The 26,543-nt window shown below is 38.6% G+C and overlaps 1 protein-coding gene across 1 annotated transcript in view; it reads left to right on the plus strand.

The window, feature by feature from the left end:
- Positions 1-24,868, plus strand: part of LOC124166526 (sodium channel protein para-like) — a 274,676-nt gene extending 249,808 nt beyond the window's left edge. The window contains exons 20-26 of the mRNA XM_046544070.1: positions 349-468; positions 8,601-8,723; positions 8,968-9,162; positions 15,960-16,097; positions 17,104-17,211; positions 17,307-17,577; positions 23,023-24,868. Of these exons, the coding sequence (XP_046400026.1) occupies positions 349-468; positions 8,601-8,723; positions 8,968-9,162; positions 15,960-16,097; positions 17,104-17,211; positions 17,307-17,577; positions 23,023-23,570 (1,503 nt within the window). The 3' untranslated portion in view covers positions 23,571-24,868. The remainder of the gene's footprint in view (positions 1-348; positions 469-8,600; positions 8,724-8,967; positions 9,163-15,959; positions 16,098-17,103; positions 17,212-17,306; positions 17,578-23,022) is intronic.
- The last annotated feature ends 1,675 nt before the right edge of the window (positions 24,869-26,543 follow it).

The following is a 26,543-nucleotide window of genomic DNA, read 5'->3' on the forward strand; positions in this document are numbered from 1 at the left end:
CCCACATCCAGGTCACCAGGCATAGTTACTTATTGCAAGCAAGGCAATGTATTGGAGCCATTTCAAAGCAAAACATTAGAAAATGCAAAACAATGAAATGGGACATAAAATGACTGCATATTTCATTCAAAGAATGTCACAGAAAAACTCGCAAGCCAATGTTGGTGATAGGGTAGCCAGCGAGTCACCCACATTTCAGTGGCAGAACAAGCTCCATTTTGTGCTACGCTATTTTTCCGTGAAGTGTGGAGCACTGTGGTTATTCCCTCCTCTGTGGTGCTACACTTTTACAAGGGACGCTTCCCTATAATAGCCATTGCTAACGAGTATACTCTTGACACCTATTAGGTATCTGTGATTAACCTCGCGGCTGTATGGGCACCAATCAACAGCTCTGCCTTCAGTTGCATCGCAATGCTGTGTGCCCTAAGACCTCTCATGATCATCTCCCGCTGTGAACCCATGCGAGTAAGTACAGCAGACGGAAGTGTAAAATTAATGGGAGATGTGCTTTTTTTTATTTTAAGGTTTCAGGCCATAAATTTTGTGAATGTTATGTTAGCCTATCTCACAAAACAATGAGTAAATTTCAATGCTAAATTTTTATACGACAGTCCCTGATTTAAGCAAACTATTGCCTTTGTCAAGGTAATGAGGTATTTTAACCTTGATTGTGGCTATAATTTGTGCATACATCGACACTGTCATCTTGAGCACTGCAATTGTCAGGACGGAGTCTTCTTTCCAAATGATCTCCTTCTCCTGGATATTGAGTCAGTGTCTATCTTTGGCTGGTCTTCTACGGTGTGGGGGGATGGGGGAAGTGGTGTTTAGGAGGGTTGTGCATGAAGGTTTGGTGGCTGTAGAACAATTGAAAAACCCTTGGATCACAAGGACCTTTTTGGGGTCAACGGGGGAGGTTAGAGAATTAGGGTTCAGCCTCACATGTGGTGGAGATGGGGGACGGTAGGGAATGGTCCTTCAAGTCTCAAGTATGTCCGCCTTGGTCCTTGAAATTGTACTTTGAGAAATGGCTTTTGTTTTCGAAGGATTTCAATTTCAAACTTCAAAGTAATGTCTTTTTTCTAGGAGATGCTTGGCCAACCAATGACTGATCGTCCCCTTCATTAAAGTAGCGTTTGTGTTCATTTACCCAGATGGTGAAACTATGTCCCATAATATGCCACATACACACCTCATTTTTTTATTTTTCTATGTTTTGTCCTTTGGATTTTGCACTACTCTCCCCATATTAATTACTGTATGGAACAAAACACTGTTTTTTGCCCTTAGAATAAATTTTGCAATTTGGTTGGTTAAGGGACCAAGAAATGGTATTTTGCACCATCTGTGTGTATTTTTCTCCATGTGTGGGGCTTTTGTGTGGGTGGCCATTAGTTCTCATGCTTTTTTTAGGAGGTGTCAATTTCTGATTTATTATTAGTTGTGCAACTAAGTTACCGCTGTTTTTAACCCTTTCGCGCCGGACGTCGGGTGGAGCTGACGGGCATTTTCATATGCAGAACACCTGACGTTGGGTATAGCTGTCGGGGATTTTTCAATGCAGACCACCGGACATCTGCTCTGGCCAACACAAGGGAAGGGAAGTGACTGCTGAGGTAGCAATTGTCCGATTCATTCAGAGCCAGACTTAGCGAGTCATTAGGGCCACTCCCAGGCAATAAAGCCTGACCCTCCCACTGACCATGACCATCCTCAGCACAGGAATCCTTTGCATTGTAGTTACGTTTTCAACAGTTTTTTCAGTGATATTTTTATTGCATACTACTGTTTTTATTAGAGATGTGCGAATAGTATCCGTGAATACTCAAATACCTCGAATACTAGAAAGTATTCGATATTCGAGATCTCGAATATTTATGCCAAAGGTGCCGTCTCGAATACCTCGAATACTTTTAATTTCGCGTCATACACTGTCGCTCGCACGTCGTTGGTAGTTGACTCGAAAAAATGAGGAGAACTCTAGTCGTTTAGTGCATGCAGCGCCGTTTTAGGCAAGCTGACGAACTACATCAAATTCGCGGGTTAGAGCGGTGAATAGAGTTCAACGTGGGGAACCGAAATTGATCGGGTTAAAAAAATCCGAAAATCCCAGGTGTCCCCCATCAGGAGAAGCTCAGTGCCGTGGGATAGTGACATTGGCACATTTCCCACGATCCGCTATCCACCTCAATTCAGCGTTCGCCCCACCCCCTCCGACGATTTCCTCTTCTCCGAAATCAAACAAAAGGTCCCGGCTTGCCCAGGGATCGTATTACGAAGACCTCAGCTTCGAAAAAAATATCAAGTTACCGGAAAAAAATAGAATCGCGTTTCACCCTTCTTCCCCAGGAGATGAAACTACCATAGGGAGGATTCCTTATGCAGGCTTCCGCGGGTCGATGAGTATGAAGATACACCCATGTCTCGTATAGCGCAAGGGATGCGTTCCTTGGGGTCTTTGCGCTATACGAATTTGCGTTATACGAGAGCGTTTTAACATAGGGAAGATAGGGATGCGTTCCTGGTAGCATAGGTCTTTGGTATTGAATCTCCTCTAAAACATCTATATTCCCATAAAAAGCCTTAGAAAACATTATTTCTATAAATATTTATAGTTTAAAACATCTTTAAAGATAATATTCACGCATTCAAAGACTTTTCTTCACGTTAAAAAAAAATTCTTACGCGCTTTCGAAATTCCATCCTGTCGTGCGGGTGGGCTAACATCTGCTATCTCAGGGGATCGTAATGCGTTGCCGGCAGTTGACGATTTTTCAAACTAGTCTAAAAACAACTGTTGTGTCACCCAGGCCCTTTTGTAGCTCATCAAAATGACAGGAAAATGCTACTTTAAATGCCATTTCATAGCTAGCGGAGTTTATGAATGATAAATCATTTTAATTTGAAGTCCTCCGAGTCATTAGCAGCAACGTGAAACAGTCTTTAAATGCCTTGAAACCTGACACAGGTTTTCCTTCCCTGAAAATGAATGAACGAGAATGAATTCTTTTCCAAAAGAATATCGTCTCGTCAACACTAGATCTAGTTGAGGGGGAAAGGAGCCACTTTCAATAACAGCTTGGAGTTCATCAGAAAATGTTGTGGTGGCTGCGCTATCAACACTTGCAGATTCACCTGATATCGCCGCACTGAAAATACCTGCTTGCCGTTTAAATTCTGGAACCAACCGCTTTCACTAAATGTCTCGGAGCGATTACCACTCTCGTCTTTTTGTACTGATTCACCATGAACTTTCCGTATGTGTAGACCGCTTGGTTGAAGTTGGTGCGGCTGAGGTCACTGATATTTTAGCTTCGTCTTTATTCAGAATAAGGCATCGTGAGTTTAAACTTCCACGCAATATCGCTTTGACGCTCCCCATTTTCAAAGCAATTGACCTCTCTCAAGTCCTCTTCTAGGTTTATGGTTTTTCTTGATAAATTCTTGATTTTTCTACACGCATTCCTATTTTTTGCCATATTCTCTTGGTTTTTACTCTGTATGGCTCTATCTAAATCACCTTCTTCTGCTGAACTGTATTCCTGAGATGCAGAAGGCCTACGACTGCAGGGAGGGAACGAAGCCATTGTGTTTGAGACTCTATAGCGGACCCTTTTATGTGTTGATGCTATTCATGCGCAACTCGGCCACCGCTCCATTTCTCCCCCGTGAATACCGATGACCTTGAAGGGTTTAGCATAGACCCTCTACCTGGAAGTCAATCGCCCGGTAACCTACGACGGCAAAAATACGTCTCAAACCGTAATGCTGAAAAAAAACTCATTTCCACTAGCCCCACGCTTAATTAACGATCTAAATTATTTATTATCATTCTGTTAAGGAGACGAGATAAATCTTCGGTAGGCCGGCTATCTGGACCCAATGACGAGTTATACTTTTGGCAATTGCACAGCGATGAATTTCGATTAATATATAAACAAAAAAGAAGATTTGAGGCAATAAATAATATTAATATGCGTAAATTGATAGAAATTACGTGTGTACTTAGCGCAAGTTCACGTTTTATCACGAGAGCGTTTAAAATTTTTGATTAGGCTACACTGCGTTGCAATGTTTCCCTGAGGAATGAATTTGCGCTATATCGAAATTGCGCTAATCGAAATTGCGCTATACGAGACATGTGTGTACGTCTCTTTCGGGTAAAACACCGCGTGGGTCCATTGTTCTCGGACGACAGTTTCGCCGGTGTTACAGTCGGCTTCTTTAGGTCAGTGAAGTAATGATGCAGTGAATTGGCCGCCTTATATATCTGTCCATAGAGGCTAGGTCATCTGTGATTGGCTGTCGCTGCTGTGTAGTTACAGCAGCGACACAGAACTACACAGCAGCGACAGCCAATCACAGATGACCTAGCCTCTACGGACAGATATATAAGGCGGCCAATTCACTGCATCATTACTTCACTGACCTGAAGAAGCCGACTGTAAAGCCGGCGAAACTATCGTCCGAGAACAATGGACCCACGCGGTGTTTTACCCGAAAGAGACGTATCTTCATACTCATCGACCCGCGGAAGCCTGCATAAGGAATTTACACGCCTCTACAGGGAGGATATTGCCAAGAAATCTAGGAAGTTCGAGAAGCTGCGGAGGAAGAAAGCCAAACTTCTTTCATCGCTGGCGTTTCTGGAACGATGCAGAGACACCGACACCATACCATCATTTGTCTCCGTCAAACATCATATCTGTATGGAGAAAGCGAAGAGGATTCTGCGGCACACCAGCAAAAAACTACACAGCAGCGACAGCCAATCACAGATGACCTAGCCTCTACGGACAGATATATAAGGCGGCCAATTCACTGCATCATTACTTCACTGACCTGAAGAAGCCGACTGTAACGCCGGCGAAACTGTCGTCCGAGAACAATGGACCCACGCGGTGTTTTACCCGAAAGAGACGTATCTTCATACCATAGGGAGGAACTCATCAGTGCCGTGGGATAGTGACATTGGCACATTTCCCACGATCTGCTATCCACCTCCATTCAGCGTTCGCCCCACCCCCTCCGACGATTTCCTCTTCTCCGAAATCAAACAAAAGGTCCCAGCTCACGCAGGGATCATATTACGAAGACCTCAGCTTCGAAAAAAATATCAAGTTACACGAGAACAATAGAAACGTGTCTCACGCCCCCCCTCTACTCACCCACTGGCCTTTTTCTGCTTACCTGCTTCGAAGTTCCCCATTTCTGGAGGTCAACTGCTGCATGAGTCATCTACTAGCCCAAAAGTTGTCTAACAATGACTTTCGGCTATTGATATTACGCTTTTATTGGATTGAAATATTAGTAATAAGCGCGTAATTTAAAAAAGAATAAGACCAAGCACGACATATTTCTGACTTTATTTAAGCATTTTACGCAGGAAAATAAATGCCGGAAAGACGAAGAAATACGACGGAGGCTTAGCATTTTGGCGTAATGCTCAAATACGGTGCTCTCCTATTATTTTTTATAGCCTCAAACGAAATACTAATACTCCTGGAGTACGAATTTAACGATTCTAGATTTTTATAAGACGATATCTATTTTTCGCGATTAAATTAAAAGTGAAAATTTTCAAGCGCACGAAAACGCGACGGGTAAGTATGAATGCCGGGAAAAACTCCGCGTGACGTCGTTCTGCTTCCCGCTGCCGCGAGTGAGGTGACCTTGGGGCGAGGCTCTGAGCGCTAACACGACGCAGGATGCTAGCAGGTAGCCGAGCACCATGCTAGCTGGTAGCGCTTGGCTAAAATAAGGATTATTAATACCTTATCAAGCGAAGAAAACTTTCCGACCACAGCCAGTTTTAATAAGTGATTATTAAGACATGTTTCCCTGATCTTTGTGCCTCATGCATGCATTGGTAACCTTAGACGATGTAAACTCCTATCCTCTCGTGTAGAAAGTCGGTCCCTGTGATGTCAACTGGAGTGGCATTACATGGGTGCCAATCTGGCCTTTTTCAAATGAGGATAAAATTGACCATTGCCATTGGTCTAAACCGGTATTTCTAGAACCAAATAATTTGTATATTATGAATACACCAATGGTGGGTAACAAATCACAATCAATGCCTTTCATTTTCTTTAATGAAGGAAACTACCCTATTGTTTATATAAAATTAAAATATTCCATTAATCAGCTAAATTCCTGTTTGAATCTTTTAAAGGCAGTCACAATTACTCGCCAAAATCTTGGGTTTCCTGCTGCATAAGCGACCTAGTCAAACATTTTCACATTCATCGTTTAGTATTCGAGGTATTCGAGCAATGATTTGATATTCGAATTCGAGAAATCTACTATTCGACCCATCCCTAGTTTTTATACTTTGAAATGAATTCTTCATTTTGTTCTGTGCCCAAGAAATTTTTATACAGAATTTTAGTGTTAAAATATCGGACTTATGGACTTATAGTCTTATTACCTTATATTTACTAACTTTATTGTTATTAACGGTAGAAACCCATTTAAAATTCTACAATGCTTAAAAAAACATAAGTAATTCTTTTAGTAGAATAAATCATTTAAAATCAACTACATTGTATGGTTGAAAAAAACACTGGTAGCACAATAAGTTGACCGTGGATTCGTGCTATGTTAGGGTTAGAGGGTGAAGTGCAGTGGCTGGGGTAAGGGACGGGCCCCCAAATCTGAGGGACGAAAATACCCAGGCAACTCACCCCCAAAAAAGAGCTCCGTAAAGAGAGGTTTAAAATAATCTTATGCTACTCGTAGCATGAAAACGTTTTTCTATTGTAGGTGCCGGCAGGAAAGGGTTAATAGATGAAAATAGCAGTATGTTAGTAGCGTATGTGTTTATTTACCCAGATGGTGAAACTATGTCTCATAATATGCCGTTTTTAATATAACTGCTGTTTTTAATAGAAGACCCTGGCAGTGATTTCTGACCGATATTGACATACTGGTAACGTCATGAACCAAACTTAGACAATTGGTAAACAAGCCATAATACGACAATGGTGAGTTTGTTATGGCATCATATCCTAATTGCTGCGTGAATATGTCTGAGTTTATGCCAAGTAACCGTCATTTGCTGGAAGTGTTTATTTTCTTCTTTTACCTGAAGAAAACGGTGACTGAAGGGCATCTAGAGCTCTATAAAGTTTACAAAGATGAGCTCAAAGGGAAACTACGTGCCGTAATTGGTTCCATCAACTCAAAATCCAATGTTAACGACTGTCCGTGTGAAGGAAGACCAAAAACCTTTGAAGACGCTGAATTGGAGGCGTTACTCAATGAAGATCCAGGTAAAACTCAACAAGAGCTTGCTCGTGCATTAGGAGTTACCCACCAAGCCGTTTTATGCAACAGAAAGGAACGTAAGTTAGGTATGATTCGACAAAGTGATTTTACAGCATCAGAGCGCTCGACCTCATGCTGCCTAACCCGTAAAAATCAGTCTCAAAATGCTCAAATGGGAAGTCCTTACCCACCCGCTAAATTCCCCAGATATTGCGCAGTCCAATCATTACTTGTTCCGTTCGATGGCACATAGCCTGGCTGATCAGCAGTTGCGCTAATTTGAAAAAATAAAAAAATGGCTTGATTTGTGGATAGCATCAAGAGATGAACACATTTACTGTCACGGAATTTGAGCTCTGCCACAATGATAGGCAAAAGTTGTAGTTAGCGATGAACAATACTTTGAATGACTCATTTACAACCATTTTTTTCACAATTAAGCTGTATTTTTATTAGGAAAAAACAGTGATAACTTGGTTATGCACCTTGCACTTTATTATTGTTCTATTAGAAATTAATTTTTTATTGTTCTTCAAGAGTGAGGTGCTCAAGTTTATCGTTCTCCTCACTATGGTGTTAAATGCAGGTGTGTGGTATTTTGGGAGAATTTCATACTTAGCCTGGGTTAAAATGTTGGTTTAAACAAAAAATGAAACAAAAATACAATAGAACTAATGACCACCCTTACAGAAACACCAGAAGAAGATCATCCAAAACACGGACTCTGTCCTGACGACCACTACGCAAAAGAAAACGGAGGTGTATGTGGTACCCTCACTCTGGAACCTTTCTTCTTTCTCCCACACACAACCATTCCTCTCCTGAGACCCTAAAAAAGCGACCCTTTCTCCCACAACCATCAATATCCCAAATTACCGACATCCAAACCACTTCTTACCTACTACCCCCTCCACTTTAGCAGTAGAACATGCTTACGGAAGAGCTTGGATGCTCATGATGCACTTGAAAATGTTGTTGTACCAGTGAAATATGTCATGCGAAAATAAATTCAGTGGAAATAATGCAATGTCTTATGTAACAAATATTTCATTGGTGTTAATGTTCAAAAAAACATACACTTAAAGGCACAATGATAGCTCTCCAGTTGCAGGTTTAAATCGCCCCCAAAATCACCTTCGGTCCCCACAAAAAGCTGCCGAAAGAGTCCCGGGTGAAAAGTACCCCAAACTGTAAAGAAAAATGTGGAGATGATGTGGATGTACAACTGCCCTATGCACTAGTTACATCTCCTCAATTATTACGCATTGGTAAATGTATTTTGTCTGAACTTGTAGTGAATTTTCACCTATTTCATGTGCTCCTTTCAGGTGGTGGTTGACACATTGATGAGGTCAACTCCCAGCATTTTAAAGTTACTGGTCGTCTGTTCCATATTTTGGTTGATTTTTGCCATTATGGGAGTCCAACTCTTCGCTGGAAAATTTTTCAAGGTACGTGAAGAGAATAATCCTAATTTACAAATAACCAGAAGGCATAAAATATTTTTTGTGCCATAAAATCTGCCAAAGCAGGCACCTCCAGTCAGACCTCTTTGAACAGCAAACAAACTTGCTTGTTTCCCCTCATCTGATAGAGCTTCAACTTTAGGGTTGGCTTCTAATGGATTACAATTTGTCATGCGTCCTTACTTATCTTCTAGAAATTCTCTTCTACATTTTGTTTCTTTTCTTCCAGTGTGTCGATGAAAATGGAACCGTACTCAGCTATCAATACACATCTGATCGAAATGAGTGCTTAACGAAGAATTATGCATGGGAGAACTCTGCAATGAACTTTGATCACATCGGAAATGCCTTCTTGTGCCTCTTCCAAGTGGCCTCCTTCAAAGGATGGTTACAAATCATGAATGATGCAGTCGACTCCACATGGGTATATTCTTATCAATGTATCATAGATACTGTATATCTCTGAATATAGTCCTCTTTCAATATAGCCAAACATTTCTGCGAGAAAAGTAATAGACAGTCTCATATTCAAACACAAGTGACTTGAGTGATTAATTAGGCAACATGAACATCACTGTCAAGGTAAAAATTACAGCCGAGTCAGATGTAACCAATTGCTAGTGGGTCATTCCACGTCAACTCAACCGATGCTTCACTCTGGTGTCTCAGATAGGATTCTAGTATTAAAGAAGATACCTCGAACATCTTAAGTATGCAAGTGTTATCTTAACGATTTTAAACTGAAAATCTTTCCTGCAAAGCAAGCCTTAACAGGATGCCATTGCTGATCTTCTGCAGGTGCTTGCTACACTATCTAGTGGGCATGGGGGTAAACCACAATATCTACATCATACGTAACATTTCCTGTGATGCTTAGAGGAGTGAAACGTTTTTTGCAGGACTGAAATTTTAATTTTTTTAGCAATTATAATGAAGAGAAATTGTCAATTTAAAATTGAACACTGGCAAATACATATTCCAGGCATAATGTACTTTCGATTTAGCAAAGAAATAAAAAATGGAAACCCTATTAAAAAATGGATGCTCGGCAGAATTTGACCAAAGGGCAGAATTTTCTTATGTGACTCCGCACGCACGAAGAGTTATATCTGAAAAAGAATTGGTTTCTGGGGCAAAATATTTTATATTTTTCTAAACTACGTTCATAACTAGATACCAGGAAAAACATTTTCAAAATCTAAGATGGTGAGCAAGGGAAACCCTTAAAATTGGATGAGTTAACATGAAATGACTACATTCTACCTTTTTTGTAGGTGACATAGGATAGTTTATTGTTTATTGGAGACCAGTCCACTTCTGTAATGTTCAGTGTGTAGTCACCAATTTTGAAGGTGAGATTTCAAGAATTTGTGACACACATGTGAGATCATAAGGGTTCTCCTGTTTTCCTAAAATAAGACTTACTGCTCCCGAAGTACCTTTGAAACTTATCATGCTCATGTGGTCATTTCCTTTTCAAAACTAATCTTACAGTGAATAATTGTTTTCTATGTTCCCTAGCATGAGCTACAGCAAAGGATGACATTGTATATACTAGGAATGAGTGCATTCCAAATGTCGATTCTCGATTCCACTGATTCTCGGGCACGGAATCGGAATCGAGAATTGCTCGCCTAAAGTCGATGTTGAGTCTCAAGTTGAGGTTGAGTGTCCTACCTAACTCTGAGGAAGGTGGTAATGTGATGCCGAAAATTCAGTGCTGTGAGGGTTTTTTTATCTTTTTTGTTTCCTGTGATTCTGCCCAACCTGGGGTATTTTTTATTTTATTTTTGAATGATATTTGAAGTCTGATGATAATAAAAACGTGCCAAGAGTGAGTTTTCATGTGACAAAAAGTTTCTTATAAACACGTGAAGAGAGCAGGTTTTTTATATAACTTTTTTTTCATAGACTAACACGCGTCTGCATCAATAATAAAAATGTAGACACATTCGCGTTTGTATAGCCCAGTTTCATGAATGCAACCCTTGAGAAAGTTGATTCTTGCTTGGCATAAGCCGCCGCGGCCTCTAGGTGGACTTGACAGATTGCGTTCGGCTGCCACCGTGCACCCGCCAGGCTGCTCTAGTACATATGTTTGGACGCAATGAACGCTACATTATTGTTTAGCCACCGCGACCAAACAACAATGTAGCCACTGCGGCTATTGTTATTTTATTCCATTCAATTCTTATATTTTAATGACAGCAAGGCGACAGATAAATCAATATACCACCAATTAGTAGGAATAAGAATCAATGGAATCGAAATCGAGAATCGATTTGAAGGAATCAGAATTGGAATAAAAAAAAAGTGGAATATACTCATCCTTAGTATATACACTAGGGTGGTCCTTATTTTTGAAGTTTTTGAATTTCTTTTGGGACACCCCCCAGTTTTGTTCCATTTGATGAGAAAATAAATCTTAAAAATTATTTTTGCAATCGGATGCCGGGAAAACATGCTGCATCGCAATCAAAGTTTAGAAATTTTGTGTTTTTTGGGTGTTTTTCGGACTACTTTTGTAGTAATGATGTCTTGGCGAGGTCTCCTCTTCGTAGGATTGCAGGAGACGTTAGCTGCGGATTTCTCTGTAGATCTCCTAATCAATGTACTTTCATCATCATTTTGGCTACCTTCACATACCATTCAGAAGGTTAGCTATCAGAAATTTTTACTGAATTTAGATAGAAGCACTTAGATATTAGCTTTAGATATGGGGAATAAATCAATACTGCTAAGCCCCTTTTTGGCAATAAACAGTGATTAATATAGTATTCAAGGTTATATTGACGAATTTTAAAGTTCATCACCAGAATTTTATGGTTTCACGATGGGTGAGAACGATCAACACATTTTGAGAGTATGCAACCCGTGTGGCACCCAAAGTGTTGGCTGGGGTGGCGCGCGCTCACTCTCGGTGCGATATCCCGAGAACCAATGGGCAGAAATGAAAGATATTTGAGGTGATACAATATAAATGTCTAACGAGTCGTTGTAATAATCAGAAAAGTGATAGAATAATCCGAGAGTGACATTATCTTAAGTTATGTCCGAAAAACACAAAATTTCTAAACTTTGAGTGCAATGCGGCACGTTTTCCTGGCATCCGATTGCAAAAATAATTTTTAAGATTTATTTTCTCATCAAAGGGAACAAAACTGGGGGGTGTCCCAAAAGAAATTCAAAAACTTCAAAAATAAGGACCACCCTAATATACACATATGCTGTAGTTGTTTTCGGCTACTTTTCACTATTTATCAATCCCAAACTCACCGAAACTGCCTTCTTAAGTCAGATTATTTATGTAGGGAAAATGCTCCAATTGCCATTGCCATTTTTATCTTTTTCAATGAATAGACTTGCCTTCTTTTGAAAAATTTAGAGCTTAATAAGAACTTCAGGTACTGTTTATGATATTTATTAATTTTTTTATTAAAAAGGACACAACAGTGAAGAACTTAGCGAAAAGTTGCTAAAAGTAATCAGTCCAATATCAAAGTAATGGCCAGTCTTTATTTTCTAGAGTGAAGGTAAACAAAACAGATACATTAGCATAAGATATACAAGAACAATCTTAAAAAATAATTGCAATTATCAACCAAAAAACAAAGAAGTTAAATGATTAGCATATGTCATGGTTATAAGCACAAAACCAAAATAAATAATTATTATTGCTTTCTTCCTCCTCGTGCAGGTTTGTATGAAACACACATAGTATAACTCACGCCGCCTGTACACTTTTTACACACAAGTTTTCTGCAAGATACGCAATCATAAGAAGTTTTTCCTTCTTTTTTGTTTCCTTTACCACAACAAGACATTTTGACTTGGCATCGTCAACGCAAATCACCTATGTCCTATACCTCAACTGGAGCAGTCTTTATCTTCTTTCTTTGATCAATGAGAGGCTTTGTAAGTTCTTCTCCCAAGGCTAGAAGAAAGTTGCGGTGGGAAATTTTAGCATTAGTAACCTTTCTGTACAGAATACAACTGTTGATTCCTGCCAAGTCTAAAATATTACGGAAAGTGTGGAAAGTCCACCTGCGGGAAGCACTTTGAATTTTCGGGCCATATTGTCGACAATATCCACTCCTGACTTTGTGTTATTGTAAAATGCCACATTCTCAGGCTTTGCTTTGATATCGTTGCCTATTTGCACTTCCAAGTGCATAGAACTCATTATAACATTCTTATGTGGCTTTCCGTGATAAACAGTGAGCGTTATATCACTGTTAGTAAAGATCTTACTATCGAAATGTTTTTCGCGGGCCTTTTTCACACATACAGGCACTTCTCTTTGATTTTTGTTTACTGTCTTGACCAAGCTAGTACCCTTCGACTTCAGGTATCCTGCTAAACGTAAAGACGTAAAAAAGTTATTTCTACCCTTGTTTAGGTAAGGTGCCACAAGCTTTTTCACCACATAGTCGCCAAGTCAGTCACCCTCAAGTCGCTCATCATCTTTTCCAAGATAAGGAAATGAGTTTATCAAATACTTGCTGTCGTTATTGACAGCCATCCAAAATTTTGGGCTATATTTGTCTGGTTTTGATGCCATGAACTGTGTAAACCGACATCTAGCTTTTGATGGAAACAACTGTTCATTGACCACTATGTCAGGACCTGGTATGTAGCTGCACTGACAGTTTTATATGAATCTATCCCAAATCTCAGACATTAGGGCAAAATTATTATCCTTCAATCTTTGAGAGCGAGTTGATTTTTCACCACTCCTCAAAAACCTCATGATTTCCCTAAAACGATCGCGTGGCATGGCATCTTTGCACAACTGAATAGTGTATTTTTCAGACCAAAGTAAGTCGACCTCCATGCCTTTTGACTTGGTTGCGCCTAGCACATACAAAATTCCAAGAAAAGCATCTAACTCTTGTAGTGACAATGTCCAGTCATTGTTGCCATAAACTCGATGCTCTTCTGCGACCTTGCACTTTTGAATACTCTTTAGCATATAAATGTCAATAATCAAGCGCCAAGCACTTGAAAACAACTACAACGCCCGTCTACAATGTAACATTTTGCATTTGCAGTAGGCCCTGGTTTTTCTTTGAGTATGTTTTGGTGACCGCACCTACCAGTAGACCCAGAATTAGTGGAGGCTACTTTCCATTTACTTAGTACCATCTGGTTTCTCAATAACTAAATCAACATCTAATGTTTTCAGATAACCTTTTCCATTTCTGTCTTTTGTTGTACCTTGGTGACGTGCATCACCTTCTCCTCCTAACCCAGGAGCCACACCGACATTGTCTTCATCAGGTAACATATCACCGGCTCTCACAGAACCCGATAGACTCGGCCTTTTTGCAGAATGACTTGACTTTCCTGAGGAATAGCGACGTGTTGAGACAGTTTTGTATAAGGTGGATGACGTCGCAGCTTGACTATATGGCTCAGTATCCTTTCTCTTACGCACACTCTTTCTGTGGCCTTTGGAAGTTTTTCCTGAAACAAAAACGACTGTTCATTACACACAAAATACCAGTACACATACATATATATAATTTTAAAATTTGTGAACAATTGCATTTATGATTATACGGATTTTTCTCCTCATAAAATTAATAAAAAGCTATCAATTTATTTATTATGATCTCCTGTTACTTTGCTGAACAGCTGATGTAGGACTTGGATCCTCGTCGCTAGACGACTTGCCAGATGAACTTGAGTCGATTTCCTCTTCATAATCGCTATCTGGGGAAAACACCTCAGAAATATCTTCACACTCAGAATCTCCTTCTTCAATATCGTTTAGGAGCACCAAAATTTCATCGGTACGTACACTTTTCCGACGCGCCATCATTCACTTTCTAGGAGCTAATGAGGGCAGGCATTGCGATTATGTCAGCATTCACACCTCACGCACGGACAACCTCAAATGCAATATACCTGTCGCTCACAATGTGTCAGATTGTTTGCGCAGGGACAAAGAATGGGAAAGCAACACAAGCAAGTGTGAGAAAGGGAAGTAGATGGAGAATCACAGCTGGAAGAGAGCTCAGAAATTCTTGGACCCAAAAAAGGGACCTCCGCGGTTTAAGTATAATCACGTATTTTTTCAATGAAGGATGGAGCAGGGGTTATATATTTTACTCACAAGGGGAGACCATGAAACTTGCTCCGCCTTTTTCAATGCCATATTTTTTATGGGCTTTGGAATGGTGAACACATTCCTGAACTAGTAGTGGTTCCGTTGAATGGGCCTTAGTTTGGCTGAAATTAATTAATCTTCATGCCATACTTCTCACAAGCCACAAATAGTTCCATGATATTGCATCACTCAACAGGCGGGTCAGGTGGGGTAGTGGTCAGCGTTTCGGCTACCACCCAGGGGACCAGGGTTCGGGGCTTCATGAGGGCTGTATATTTTGTTGTCTTCATTGTGATCATACGTTGTCAACTTTTTCATTAATTTTAATTGAGACAAGCATAGACATGAGACTATTTTTTTATCACAATGAAGACAACAAAATATACAGCCATCAGGAAGCCCCGAACCCTGGTCCCCTGGGTGGTAGCCGTAAACACTGACCACTACCCCACCTGACCCGCCTGCTGAGTGAGGCGATATCATAGAACTATACGCGGCTTGTGAGAAGTACCGCATGAAAATTAATTAATTTCAGCCAAACTAAGGCCCATTCAATGGAACCACTACTAGTTCAGGGATTTATTCACCATTCCGAAGGCCATAAAAATTACGGCATTGAAAAAGGCGGAGTAAGTTTCGTGGTCTCCCCTTGTCAGTATTACGGTTATGAAAAATAAAGGAAAGTCAGAAAGTTTTAGGACCCCACGCAAAAATCAAAAGCAGTGAGACAACTGTTTATGGTGCCGGGTCTCAAAAAAGGGACCCTCCCGGTTGAAGTGTTAATCAGCCCATTTTCATGAGAAAATCCCTACACCTCAGTAATAGGAATACAATTTATTTTTACGGTAAAATTGGTGCGGCACACCTACTTATGTGAGTGAATTGCATGCACCCACAGGAGGGTTAATTGGGAAATGGTGTGAAGTTTTTGACAACAAAGGCTTTGCGTAGCTCTAGAGAATTTTTTCCAAAAAATCTAGTGTTGAAAATTGGAGGGGAGAGGCAGGAGGAGGGCTATATTAAGAGAAACACAGTAATGTAAAATTTACCCATCTCCCACTGATTTGTATGTCTTTGACTTTTAAAATTTCCTTTTGTTTATTTCACAGGTTCATAAGCAGCCCGTCAGAGAGATAAATATCTACATGTACTTATACTTTGTGTCCTTCATCATTTTTGGATCATTCTTCACCCTTAACCAGATTATGCTAGTGGTTATAGATTATTACAATGATCGCAAGAAAGAGATAAGTATTTATAAATTTTTTTATGTTTCAGTTTTACTGAACACTTTTTCATTCACATTTGTTTCATCGAGTTCTCAAGAAACTTGAATCGCCAACATTTGCTGTACTTATCACCAAGGCTGATAGACCAACAACATAAACCATACACAAGTTTTGAAATACAACACTTAAAACAATACCACACATATAGTTACATAGTTCTGGGAGTTAACATTTCCATGAAATACATAATTTTGTATCTTCGTGGACAATGCCGTTTTTATCAATGGGAAAATTACAATGTACTTTGGCAGTCAAGGGTTTGTTGACTTACTTCGTTGAGAGTTACTTTTTACTAATGGTTGAGAGTAAAAAAACTGAATACATTGACCTAAACTCCAGGAAATATTATAACATGTATTAAACAAGGTCAAGATTAGAAGAGGAAAAAAAATAATTAAAAAACCGAAGTAAGATAGTGGAATCTTATCTTTTATTTTTCCGGACTAACTGCCGAAGCTTGTTCAGTTGCGCGAAGACTTCGTCTATAGATTAGTGCTATAATTATTTTTTATCACTTGGGACTAGAACTAAATCTTAGCAAATTTATGATCATGCATTTGTGGCATAAGTCATCCAACTACCCCCATGTTTTTATTGTGGATTATGTCAACATAAAGCCTACAGATGAAGTGAAGTATCTGAGAGTAATGGTAACTTTGAGTCTATTGTTGGGAACATATGTTTGTAAGAAATTTTTGTGGTAGAGCACTGATGAAGCTAGGATTCGTCAAACTTGTTGTGGAAAGATTTTTCGGATGAGAAAGTAAAAGAGAGGTGATATTTTGCACCACATATTCAATTAAGAAACGTACTTATTCATTTATGTCTCACAGAGTACGTCTTCCATATGAGAAGAAATTCTAGGTTGCACATCATATGGCTTTCGTCTACATATTCTAGATAAGACATTAGTTTTGTTTTCATCATGTACTTGAAAATTCATAACTATACATTTTGAATGCACGCAGGAGGAGCCTTGGCCATGTTCATGACTGATCGTCAGAAGAAGCGCTACAATGAAATGAAAAGCATGAAGTCAGAGACACCACAGAAAGCCATTCCGAGACCAACTGTATGTACCTCACTGACAAATATTGTGACTTTGGTGACTTGACTTTATATTTTTCCCATGCCTTTATCCTCACTCTACTTCAAATTTTCTTTCAGTGGAAACCACAAGCAATCATCTATGACATATGCACTAACAAGAAGTTTGATATAATCATCATGGTGCTAATTTGTTGTTATGCACTAATGATGACTTTGGATCACTATCAACAAACGGAAACTTTATCATTTATTCTGGATATAGCTAATCTGATAGCTATTCTCATATTTATGATTGAATGCTTGATGAAAATCTTCGCTCTACGCCACCACTATTTTAAAGACCCTTGGAATATTTTTGATTTTGTGGTTGTGATTTTGTCAATTATAGGTAAGACATTTTTTATGCCATTTTTACTTGAATTTGCATTCCACAAGTGGTCCTCAAGTAATGATGTACCTTACTTACGTATACATACATTCCTCTCAAGGAATTTTAAAATTACAAGTCCTATGAAGACTTCGCCCACTAAAAATGTAGGTAAAGTTTTTTTCTATCCCCTGCAAAGCCAATCATCCTCATCTGGCCTTTATGAGCAATGTAATTAGTAATTATATTCTGACTGTACGCCTTCCAAGTTCAATAATTTCATTCCATGGATACAGCCTCTAGAGGCTAGCTAGTACCCAAGTGGCATAATGTGCCATCCCAGACGGCACAGAACCCTCCGTATCTAATTCGTATGTACATAGTACCCATTGACTACGGGGATACTATGCCGCTTCGTCGCTTTTCGTCAATGGATACTTTCCATTCGCGGCCTGTCGACGAAGCGCGTACGCAGCATGTGAATGTCCGCTACGAAGCACGTACGATAGGATACGAAGCGCGCAGGAACACAGCGCTCAGGCTAATCTCAATCGATGAGAATGTTATGAATCATTATGAATTGTAAGTTCTCAATAGGTAAATAATACTAAATCATGAATTCTAATTACCATGATACAGTACTATTTACCTATTGAGAACTTACAAAACTTACTCGGCCACTTAAATAACTGCGAAAAATGAGATTCTCAAGGCTAATTCACGCATCCCCAGCAATCTTAAGTGGCTCGTACTTACATGGAAACCTTGAGATGTTAATAAGAGTAAATTCTTATTAATTTTGACACTAAATAAGACATCACATAGCCCACGAGCATTAAAAAGCTTACCCTAGGCCTGACGAAATAAAATTTTTAAATAAAAATTGCCGATGAAACAGGATTGCTGACACATCTGCTATTAGTATGATCGATTTCATCAAAATGCAAGCAAAAATTAACGTATAGTTCAGTCTCAGCTACTAAAACTTACCCATATCAGGCGCTAAAGTATTTGAAAAATTATTTGGGATGAGTAAAAGTCTCTAGGTCACTGCAGTATTGTATCAACCTATTCAAAATATGAAAGTCCTGCCAAATGACCAGCATAAACACTTGTAAAATAAAACATGGTATCTCTTAGATCACACCTCCGATTTTATACTTACTTTGCATGAAGTCACCACCACAAGAAATTGTAAAGAGGCAGGAAAGAAAAAACCCACAGAAATACAATACATATATTATGTATTTTCTATTGTCAACCACAATAATATTTCCAATTTTCTCTTCTATCCCACATCTAATTTAGCGAAACAATTACTCTTATTCTCTTTCGAATAAAAAATTATTTAAAAGAGGATCGACTGGTCGATACATAAAAACTATCTTCAATACTTTCTCCTATGAACGTCCACTATCACAGCATCAACTTGCACAAATCAAATCCACATCCACAAATATGTCACTTCTGCCACAATGTCTATCTTCTTGGCGACAGGTAAAAGTGAAGCAATGGTACCTTCCTCCAATCTGGGCACCTTCAATTCAGCAAGAATTTTCTCCTCGTCTTCTCGTCCAAGGTCACAGATTATTTTCTGATATCACAAGGTGCGATGTGAAGCTCACACACCTAAAATTAATAAATAATAAAATACCATGTAACTTATTAGGTCAAATCATTTCAAATTTTTGGTATTTCTCCATGAGAAATCAAATTACTAGGCTCGTAAATATAGTAAATAATTGTATGCCTGATATTTTTATTGTTTTAAACTATAGCATAAGATAATTTGAAATGATGAAAGCCGACGTGTAATACACCATAGGGCAAGCTAAGAAGCAATATTTGATCCTATAAACTTGGCAGCTTATTCCTAGTTTCTCCTTTAACCACACGTTTACGGAATGAATTAATACAAAAAAGACAACTAAAATGCAAGAATTTTCAAAAGAATTGCTGCTACAATATTTTGAATCACCATTTTTAGTACTGAATAGTACTATAGTACTTCAGTACTGAATAGTTCGGGATGTTGATGCATCAACATCCCGAAGCCACTTCTAACTTAAAATTACATCCAAATAATTACAGCGAGAAAGAGTACATACCATTTCGTAGGGGTGAAATGTTTTCTTCTTATCGCCCAAATGCACTTCTTCTTCAACTCAGGATCTTTTGGAAAGCTAAAAACTTGAACCATGTCCCGGAGTTTCCATTACATCCCGACAATACACACACGAAAGGCACTTTTAACAAAAATATCTCACAAACACGTTTCTGAAGCCCAGTGAATGAAATTAAAGAATAAGGGAAACTTCACCATTACCAGACACTCTATTTTTCACAAACTTGACCACAAAAATCTAGAAATGTGGTGAGACGTGACGTAAACGATGCGATCTCCAACGGCTTGTGCCGGCTTGTGAAGGCATGTGATCTTTCTAGGAGGATGTGGCACGATGGCACCACCCGCGAAAGAAAATAGTCCCAGACCGAATACAGTTTTATCAATCAGATACAATTTTATCGATGCATATGAATTTGCCAGTCCTCTTGCATCTTTTATCGTCATTAAAGGAAATAAAGAAACAAAACCTTTTTAGTAACTTCCTAAGCGCGATTTTTGTATCTTGATGGTCCACCCTCGTATTCAGGTACGAAAACTTCCTGTGCCGTCTGGGATCTATATACATAAAAAATAAAGTTGAAAATCGTGTTATTTACACCATTTATACACTCGAGGATGGCTGAACCGATTTGAATGACATTTCGTTTCTGGATTCTTCTTAGCTCCGGATAACAGAATAAATATTTTAAAAAATAGTAAAATTTAAGCGGGAAAAAATTAATCTAGAACTTAGGGGTATGTTTTAATGGTGTTGGTAACACCGCATAAGTTGTCAAGTCGGTCAAAACTAGATGATTTGTTTCATTTTTACCAATTTAATGACAAACCTTCATAACAATAATAAAAACATTTTAATAATTAAAGAATGTTATAATTTTAAAATAACATTAAAATCATTTAATTCAAGCTAAGCCCAACTCGAGTTGAGTCGTCCACAATAATAATAATAAATTTATTGGTGCCAAAAGATATGCAAAAACATATATAGGACCCGTCAAAAAGGATAAACACTTACACAAGAGATTCTGAATGAACAATACATAAAAGAATGTTACACAGTTACAACAAAACAATTAAGAATTGAGGAATTCCTCAATAGAATAAAAGGTATTATTTAAAAGGTACATCTTTAATTAAGAGGAGAAATTTCCTTTCACCTTTTCATCTTTTAATGAGGCAGGTAGGTTATTATAAATCCTGCAACTCATGGTGACAGGACAGTATTAAAAATACAAAGGTTATGTTGTCTCACAGCATAATTGTCTCTGATTCTCGTGTTATGATTATGAATATCAAGATTCTTTAGAAGTGTCAAGTGAGAATGATGATTTCTTATAAGCATCGCAGCACAATAAATATAAATACAAGGAAGGGGAAGGATTTGAAACTTTTTAAAAAGATTGCGACAGCTGTCTCGTTTCCTAGCTTTGCAGATGATTCTGACTGCCCATTTCTGTAATTTAAAAATACGAACAGCCTTAGGGGATAGACCCCAGGCTAAAGTACCATATCTTAGCCTGCTATAGATATGAGCAAAATAAATAGTGATAGCTGTTCGTGAGTCGGTTAACTGCATCATGCGTCTAATGAGATAGCATCCAGATGCAATAGAGGATGAAATATGATTAATATGAGAGTCCCAGGACAGATTTTCATTAATGATGAGCCCAAGAAATTTGGTATCATTGACACGTTGAAGACTGACGTCTTCAAATTTTAAATAAAGGCTGTAATCAATTATTTTTTGAGCAGAGTGGAAAAAGACATATGCACACTTGGCTTTATTTAAGTTTACTTTGTTGGAGAGGCACCATTTTTCCATGTCGAAGACAGCATTTTGAGCAGTGACTACAGGATTACACGTCACTACCGTGCTTTTTAAGGCCATAAATCTAAATTTTCCTTAGCTAAAACATATAAATTAGAAAATTCATTGAAAAATCTCCGTAAACATGCCCCGGTCTACCCAATGTAGATAGAATAAAGAAAGTGCCTTTTTAACAAGGCAATGTAATACTCATTTTTGTAGTTTTATTGAATTTTTCTTATATTATTCAATAAGTCAAAACTTATTCATATCAGTACAGCTGCTTTTGATTTATAAGAGGTTTAACCCTTTCGAGACGGCAGAGTTTTCGTCTTAGCATGACTGCTGTACTGAGCCCCAAGAGACTCTTCTTTCTCGTGGTACGGAGCATTTTTGGAGGGCATTCGTTAAGAAGGGTCTCGCTGAACCTTTTTCGACCCCTCCACGCTGGGACTTCGCATTATCTTGGACTCCGAGAGTAGTTGTGCTCCCTCCTTTCCGGGTTTACGACCATACCTGCGGCATTGGTTCGCGGTCAGCTTATGTATTGCTTATATGTATTTAGCAAATGGATAATTGTTGCTTGCACGTAAATAGCAGGCTTTGAATTGAATTCCTCATTTTTTTCTGGGCATTGTCAAATTTTAAACGAAGCTCCAAGGCCAATATTAACGCATTTAATGCAGCAACAATTTCCATGTTGATGTTTATGCATAACTCGAGATATAAGTTAATATTTATCGTAGAATTTCGTTTAAAAATTGTAAACGCTGCTCAAAAGATAAATAATTCAATTCTTAGTTTATTTTTCTTGAGAAATAAACAAATATTTATTTCGAAACCTGACGGGATAAACAATTGTATGCCCGCTATCCCTTACCGCTAAGAGGGGTTATAAAAGACAAGGGATCCGGGCACCTGCTCCCAGATTCCGATGGTAAATCCTAAACCCCGAAGGGTTGGGTCCCGAGAAAAAGACCCGCGACCGTCCTAAAAGAGGGAGAGCTAGGAAATGTATATACACGGCTTTCATTCTCCTGGCCAGGAAAATCTCACACGTAAATATACGGCCGTCGTCTCCCGGGTCAGGAAACGTCCACACGTATATATACATGTATAAATGGGAAAAGGTTAAACTAATAAACTGCTCACTGATTATAAGGTGGTACAATGTTTGCCGAGTCAGCTAGTTTTTATATAAAATAGACATCAATTTTACATCACCAATATCACTTGCAGCTACATTTGACGTCATTTAAAAATCACTTAAGATATTAAAACTTGAGAACATAGCACATTAATAAAAAGTGATGTCATTAAAATAAACCTGTGTATAAATATTTGATAAATGCACCACTGCCATCAATAATGCCACTCTCCATAATCCCTAAAATTTGAGCATCTCGACATTGAAATGCCCAAATTTTGATTACTTCACGTTCCAATTACAGAAGCCTCTCGGTAAAAACTTTTATTTTTATGTTGAACATAGAAATTAGCTTCAACCATCTTAACTTCTTTTACTTTGCAGGTGTGGTTTTGAGCGATTTGATAGAGAAGTACTTCGTTTCTCCGTTGCTGCTCCGATTGGCTAGGTTAGCCAGAGTGGGTCTGGTTCTGCGATTAGTGAAAAGAGCTCGTGGCTTGAGAACTCTCCTCTCCACAATGGCCGTGTCCTTGCCTGCACTCTTCAACGTCTGCTTGCTGTTCACCCTGGTCACATTTGTCTACGCTCTCTTCGGAATGAACCTCTTCATGCATCTCAAGGAGAAAAGTGGAGTGGACGACGTGTTTAACTTCAGAACTGTTGGCCAGTCCATGATTCTCCTCTTCCAGATTTCCACATCAGCTGGCTGGGACGGGGTTCTCGATGCTATCATCAATGAGGATGACTGCCGTCTGCCAGATGGGGAGGTTCCAGGAAATTGTGGTTCACGTGCTCAAGGCATCACCTTTATGCTGTCTTACTTGATAATTACCTTCATCATAGTTGTTAACATGCTTGTCGCCATAGTTCTGGAGCATTTTTCTCAGGCCTCGGAGGATGACGAGGAAGATCCAAACAACGATGATCGATGATAGCCAAATCAAGGCTATCACAGCCAAAACAAGGCTATCATGTATAAGAAACCTTGTTCGAACATAGTTTGGCATCGGCAGGTTCATGTCCCAATGACCCAATTGAATTATTAGGCACAGTAATATTTTGTGGAGTATATATTTGCAAAATTTGGCTTTTGCAACCAATGAGGATTATTGTCACCAATTTTATTACATTTTTGTGGATGAATTTTATGGGATCAAAGTTTGCATTCAAGAAAATGTTCACACATGCATGCTAACCATTATTCGAGATTTTCATCAGTGACCATTAAACATAAAGCTTCGCTTTAAGTTCTTTTGAAAACTGCAAGTGGGAATTTATGTACGATTTTCGCATTTAAATATAAATGTACAATTGCTTTGTTGCTTCATTTTCTGTTATGTCTGCTATATTTTAAAATGGATAAGCTATCACATTATTTTTATATATTGTTATTTTTACAGAAATAAGCTGTTTGATTATTTCGGGCGATTTTTATAGTGTAATGTTTTCCTGTATTTATCGATCATAACTAAAAGTCCACAACTCCCATAGAGATTTTAAAGTTAGTATAAGTTAGGCTGAAATCTGAAATATAATAAAACGTACTAATAAACTGAAAATGCTTCTACTGATGTCAACTTAGCCACATTTTGTCTGGTATATATTGGCGTTGGCCTGTCATTAACTTACAGCCGCTGACTATGGACTAACTACCACTAACCATGACTGATACAGTTTGACTTTCACTTACGAAAAACTGACATCACATACATTCAATGGTTTACAGCTCAACTTTGTAGAAGTTGAAGTTCACAAATGACAAAACGACTTCATTTTCTTCCACGAACCAGTATCCATCATCTGTGGAGGAAAACGAAGTCGTTTTGTCATTTGTGACATCAAATAATTATTAATATGTAATACATTGATATTGACTTCAGAACTGTTGGCCATACGGATGAATACCAGTGATACTATATCTACAGAAAATTATTGTTCCAAATTAGAAAGTTTATTTTGTAGAGCTATCTGCTCATCACCCAGAGCAATTTATGCACATCCATATACTCTGTGCTATCCTAATTAATTCATGTTGTCTCTAATTTGTAAATGTAAAAATATCAGTTTTTACATTCTGCATTACTTGAAATGTCACCCTTTGATGTGTAAAGAGTTGTTGGGAACTTGAGGTGAGGGTGGACAATTGCCTCTCAGAAGAGCAATTGTGCTGTCCTGCTGTTCAGTGTGATTAATGTACTGAAAACTATGAATAAAATGGAATCTCAATCAACAAAGTATAGTTAATTCACAGATTCCTACTCTGGGCATTGATACCCTCTTCAGAGGAGTATTACCTTGATTAATACAACATGATGGGTAAAAGGCCAATACATCTTGTCACATTCCAATTTTCCATTTCCCATGATTCAAGAATCTGTTGGATGATAGAGTAAGACATTGGTCATGCCTTACTTGTTGGCATTGGATATGGTGGGAGACACAAGATTTGCTCTCCAAATAGCTGGCTTTTAACTGTTGCAGGAAGAAATCACTGAAACTTGCGGAAGATATGAATGCATGGGACAGCCTCCACAGCTGTCACGGAGTCTGAGTGTATAACTTTGAGTACAACTGCATCAATAACTATACGGACTGGCCTCTTAAGCCCATACACATCTAAACATTCCTGTTCCCCATTCTACGGTTCAAAATATTTAGATACTGATTTGACCAGAACTACGTCGGTTGTTGGTTCACTTAATTGGTATGCAATATAAATTAGCAACTCATCATTTCTCATTGCCTATAGGCACTATATGGCACTATTGGCCTATATGTAAACATATGCAAGCACATTAATAGCCAAACTCAATGTAGCCTCCTCCTTGCCCTGATAAAAATAAACTCTTCCATTGTGGGGAGGTCTACCCCCTAATGAGGGTAAGGGAAGGATAGGACTACTCTTCTTCTACCCTTCAGCAAGGGTAGATGGAGCATATTTTAGAACATTGGTGGGTAGGTCTTATCTTTCCTGGAGTGTAGGGGAAGGGTAGAAGAAGGGTTTGGCAAAGCCTCAAAGAAGGGTAGGACTATCCTTCCTCTCATTGGCGGGTAGGCATTATCCTTCCTGGAGTGTAGGGGAAGGGTAGGACTAATATAAAAACTAAAAATCCATAAATTAATATAAAAAAAAATTGTTAAGCAACTAAATTAAACGATAGGGGATGAGTTGAAACAGTGATCTCTAAAATTATAAGACAGAAAAAAATAGCCTTCACGTGGTCTTGAACCTAAGACTCACATAATGGGGGATGATGAAGTAGCACCTTAACAACCTCTACTATCAAGGTACTTCAAAGTTGGGGCTTCTCAATGGGTTTTATAATACAAAATATTTAGATGAGAATATATTTCACACCCGTGCCTATGTGGAAGAAAGCTGTGACTTTTTTCTACCTATTTCATTTCAGAAAATAACATGATCGGCTTTCAAATACCGAACATCACTCTCACGATGTCTAATTGTCAGCCACACTGATAGGTTACATCCTAAAAATGTGAATGAAAGATCTTCTAAATGATATTTTTTCCACACAATTATAGAAACTATAGTGTACAGTGGTGTAGCCAGGAATTTTGTTCTGGGGGAGGGGGCAAAACCAGGGGGGGAAATTTGTGAAAAACAGGATACTAAGAAATGGGTTTTTAATTAATTTTAACACTTTTCATAATCGAAAACACTTGAATTGTTAAAAAAATATTTTTAAATTCATGATTTTTCAATATTTTGTTTTCTTTTATGAAGGAAAATGACTATGTATTTATATTTCAGGGGGTCCTGACCCCCCTGACCCCACCCCTGGCAACGCCACTGATTGTGTTTATTATTGCTTTCCTTAATAGACTTTTAAAGATTAGTTATGCAGCCTGTCTATCTTTGCTTTCTAAGACTGCTTATGTTCTTG

Source organism: Ischnura elegans, chromosome 10 (genome assembly GCF_921293095.1).
Source record: "Ischnura elegans chromosome 10, ioIscEleg1.1, whole genome shotgun sequence".
In the NCBI taxonomy this organism is placed as follows: domain Eukaryota; kingdom Metazoa; phylum Arthropoda; class Insecta; order Odonata; family Coenagrionidae; genus Ischnura; species Ischnura elegans.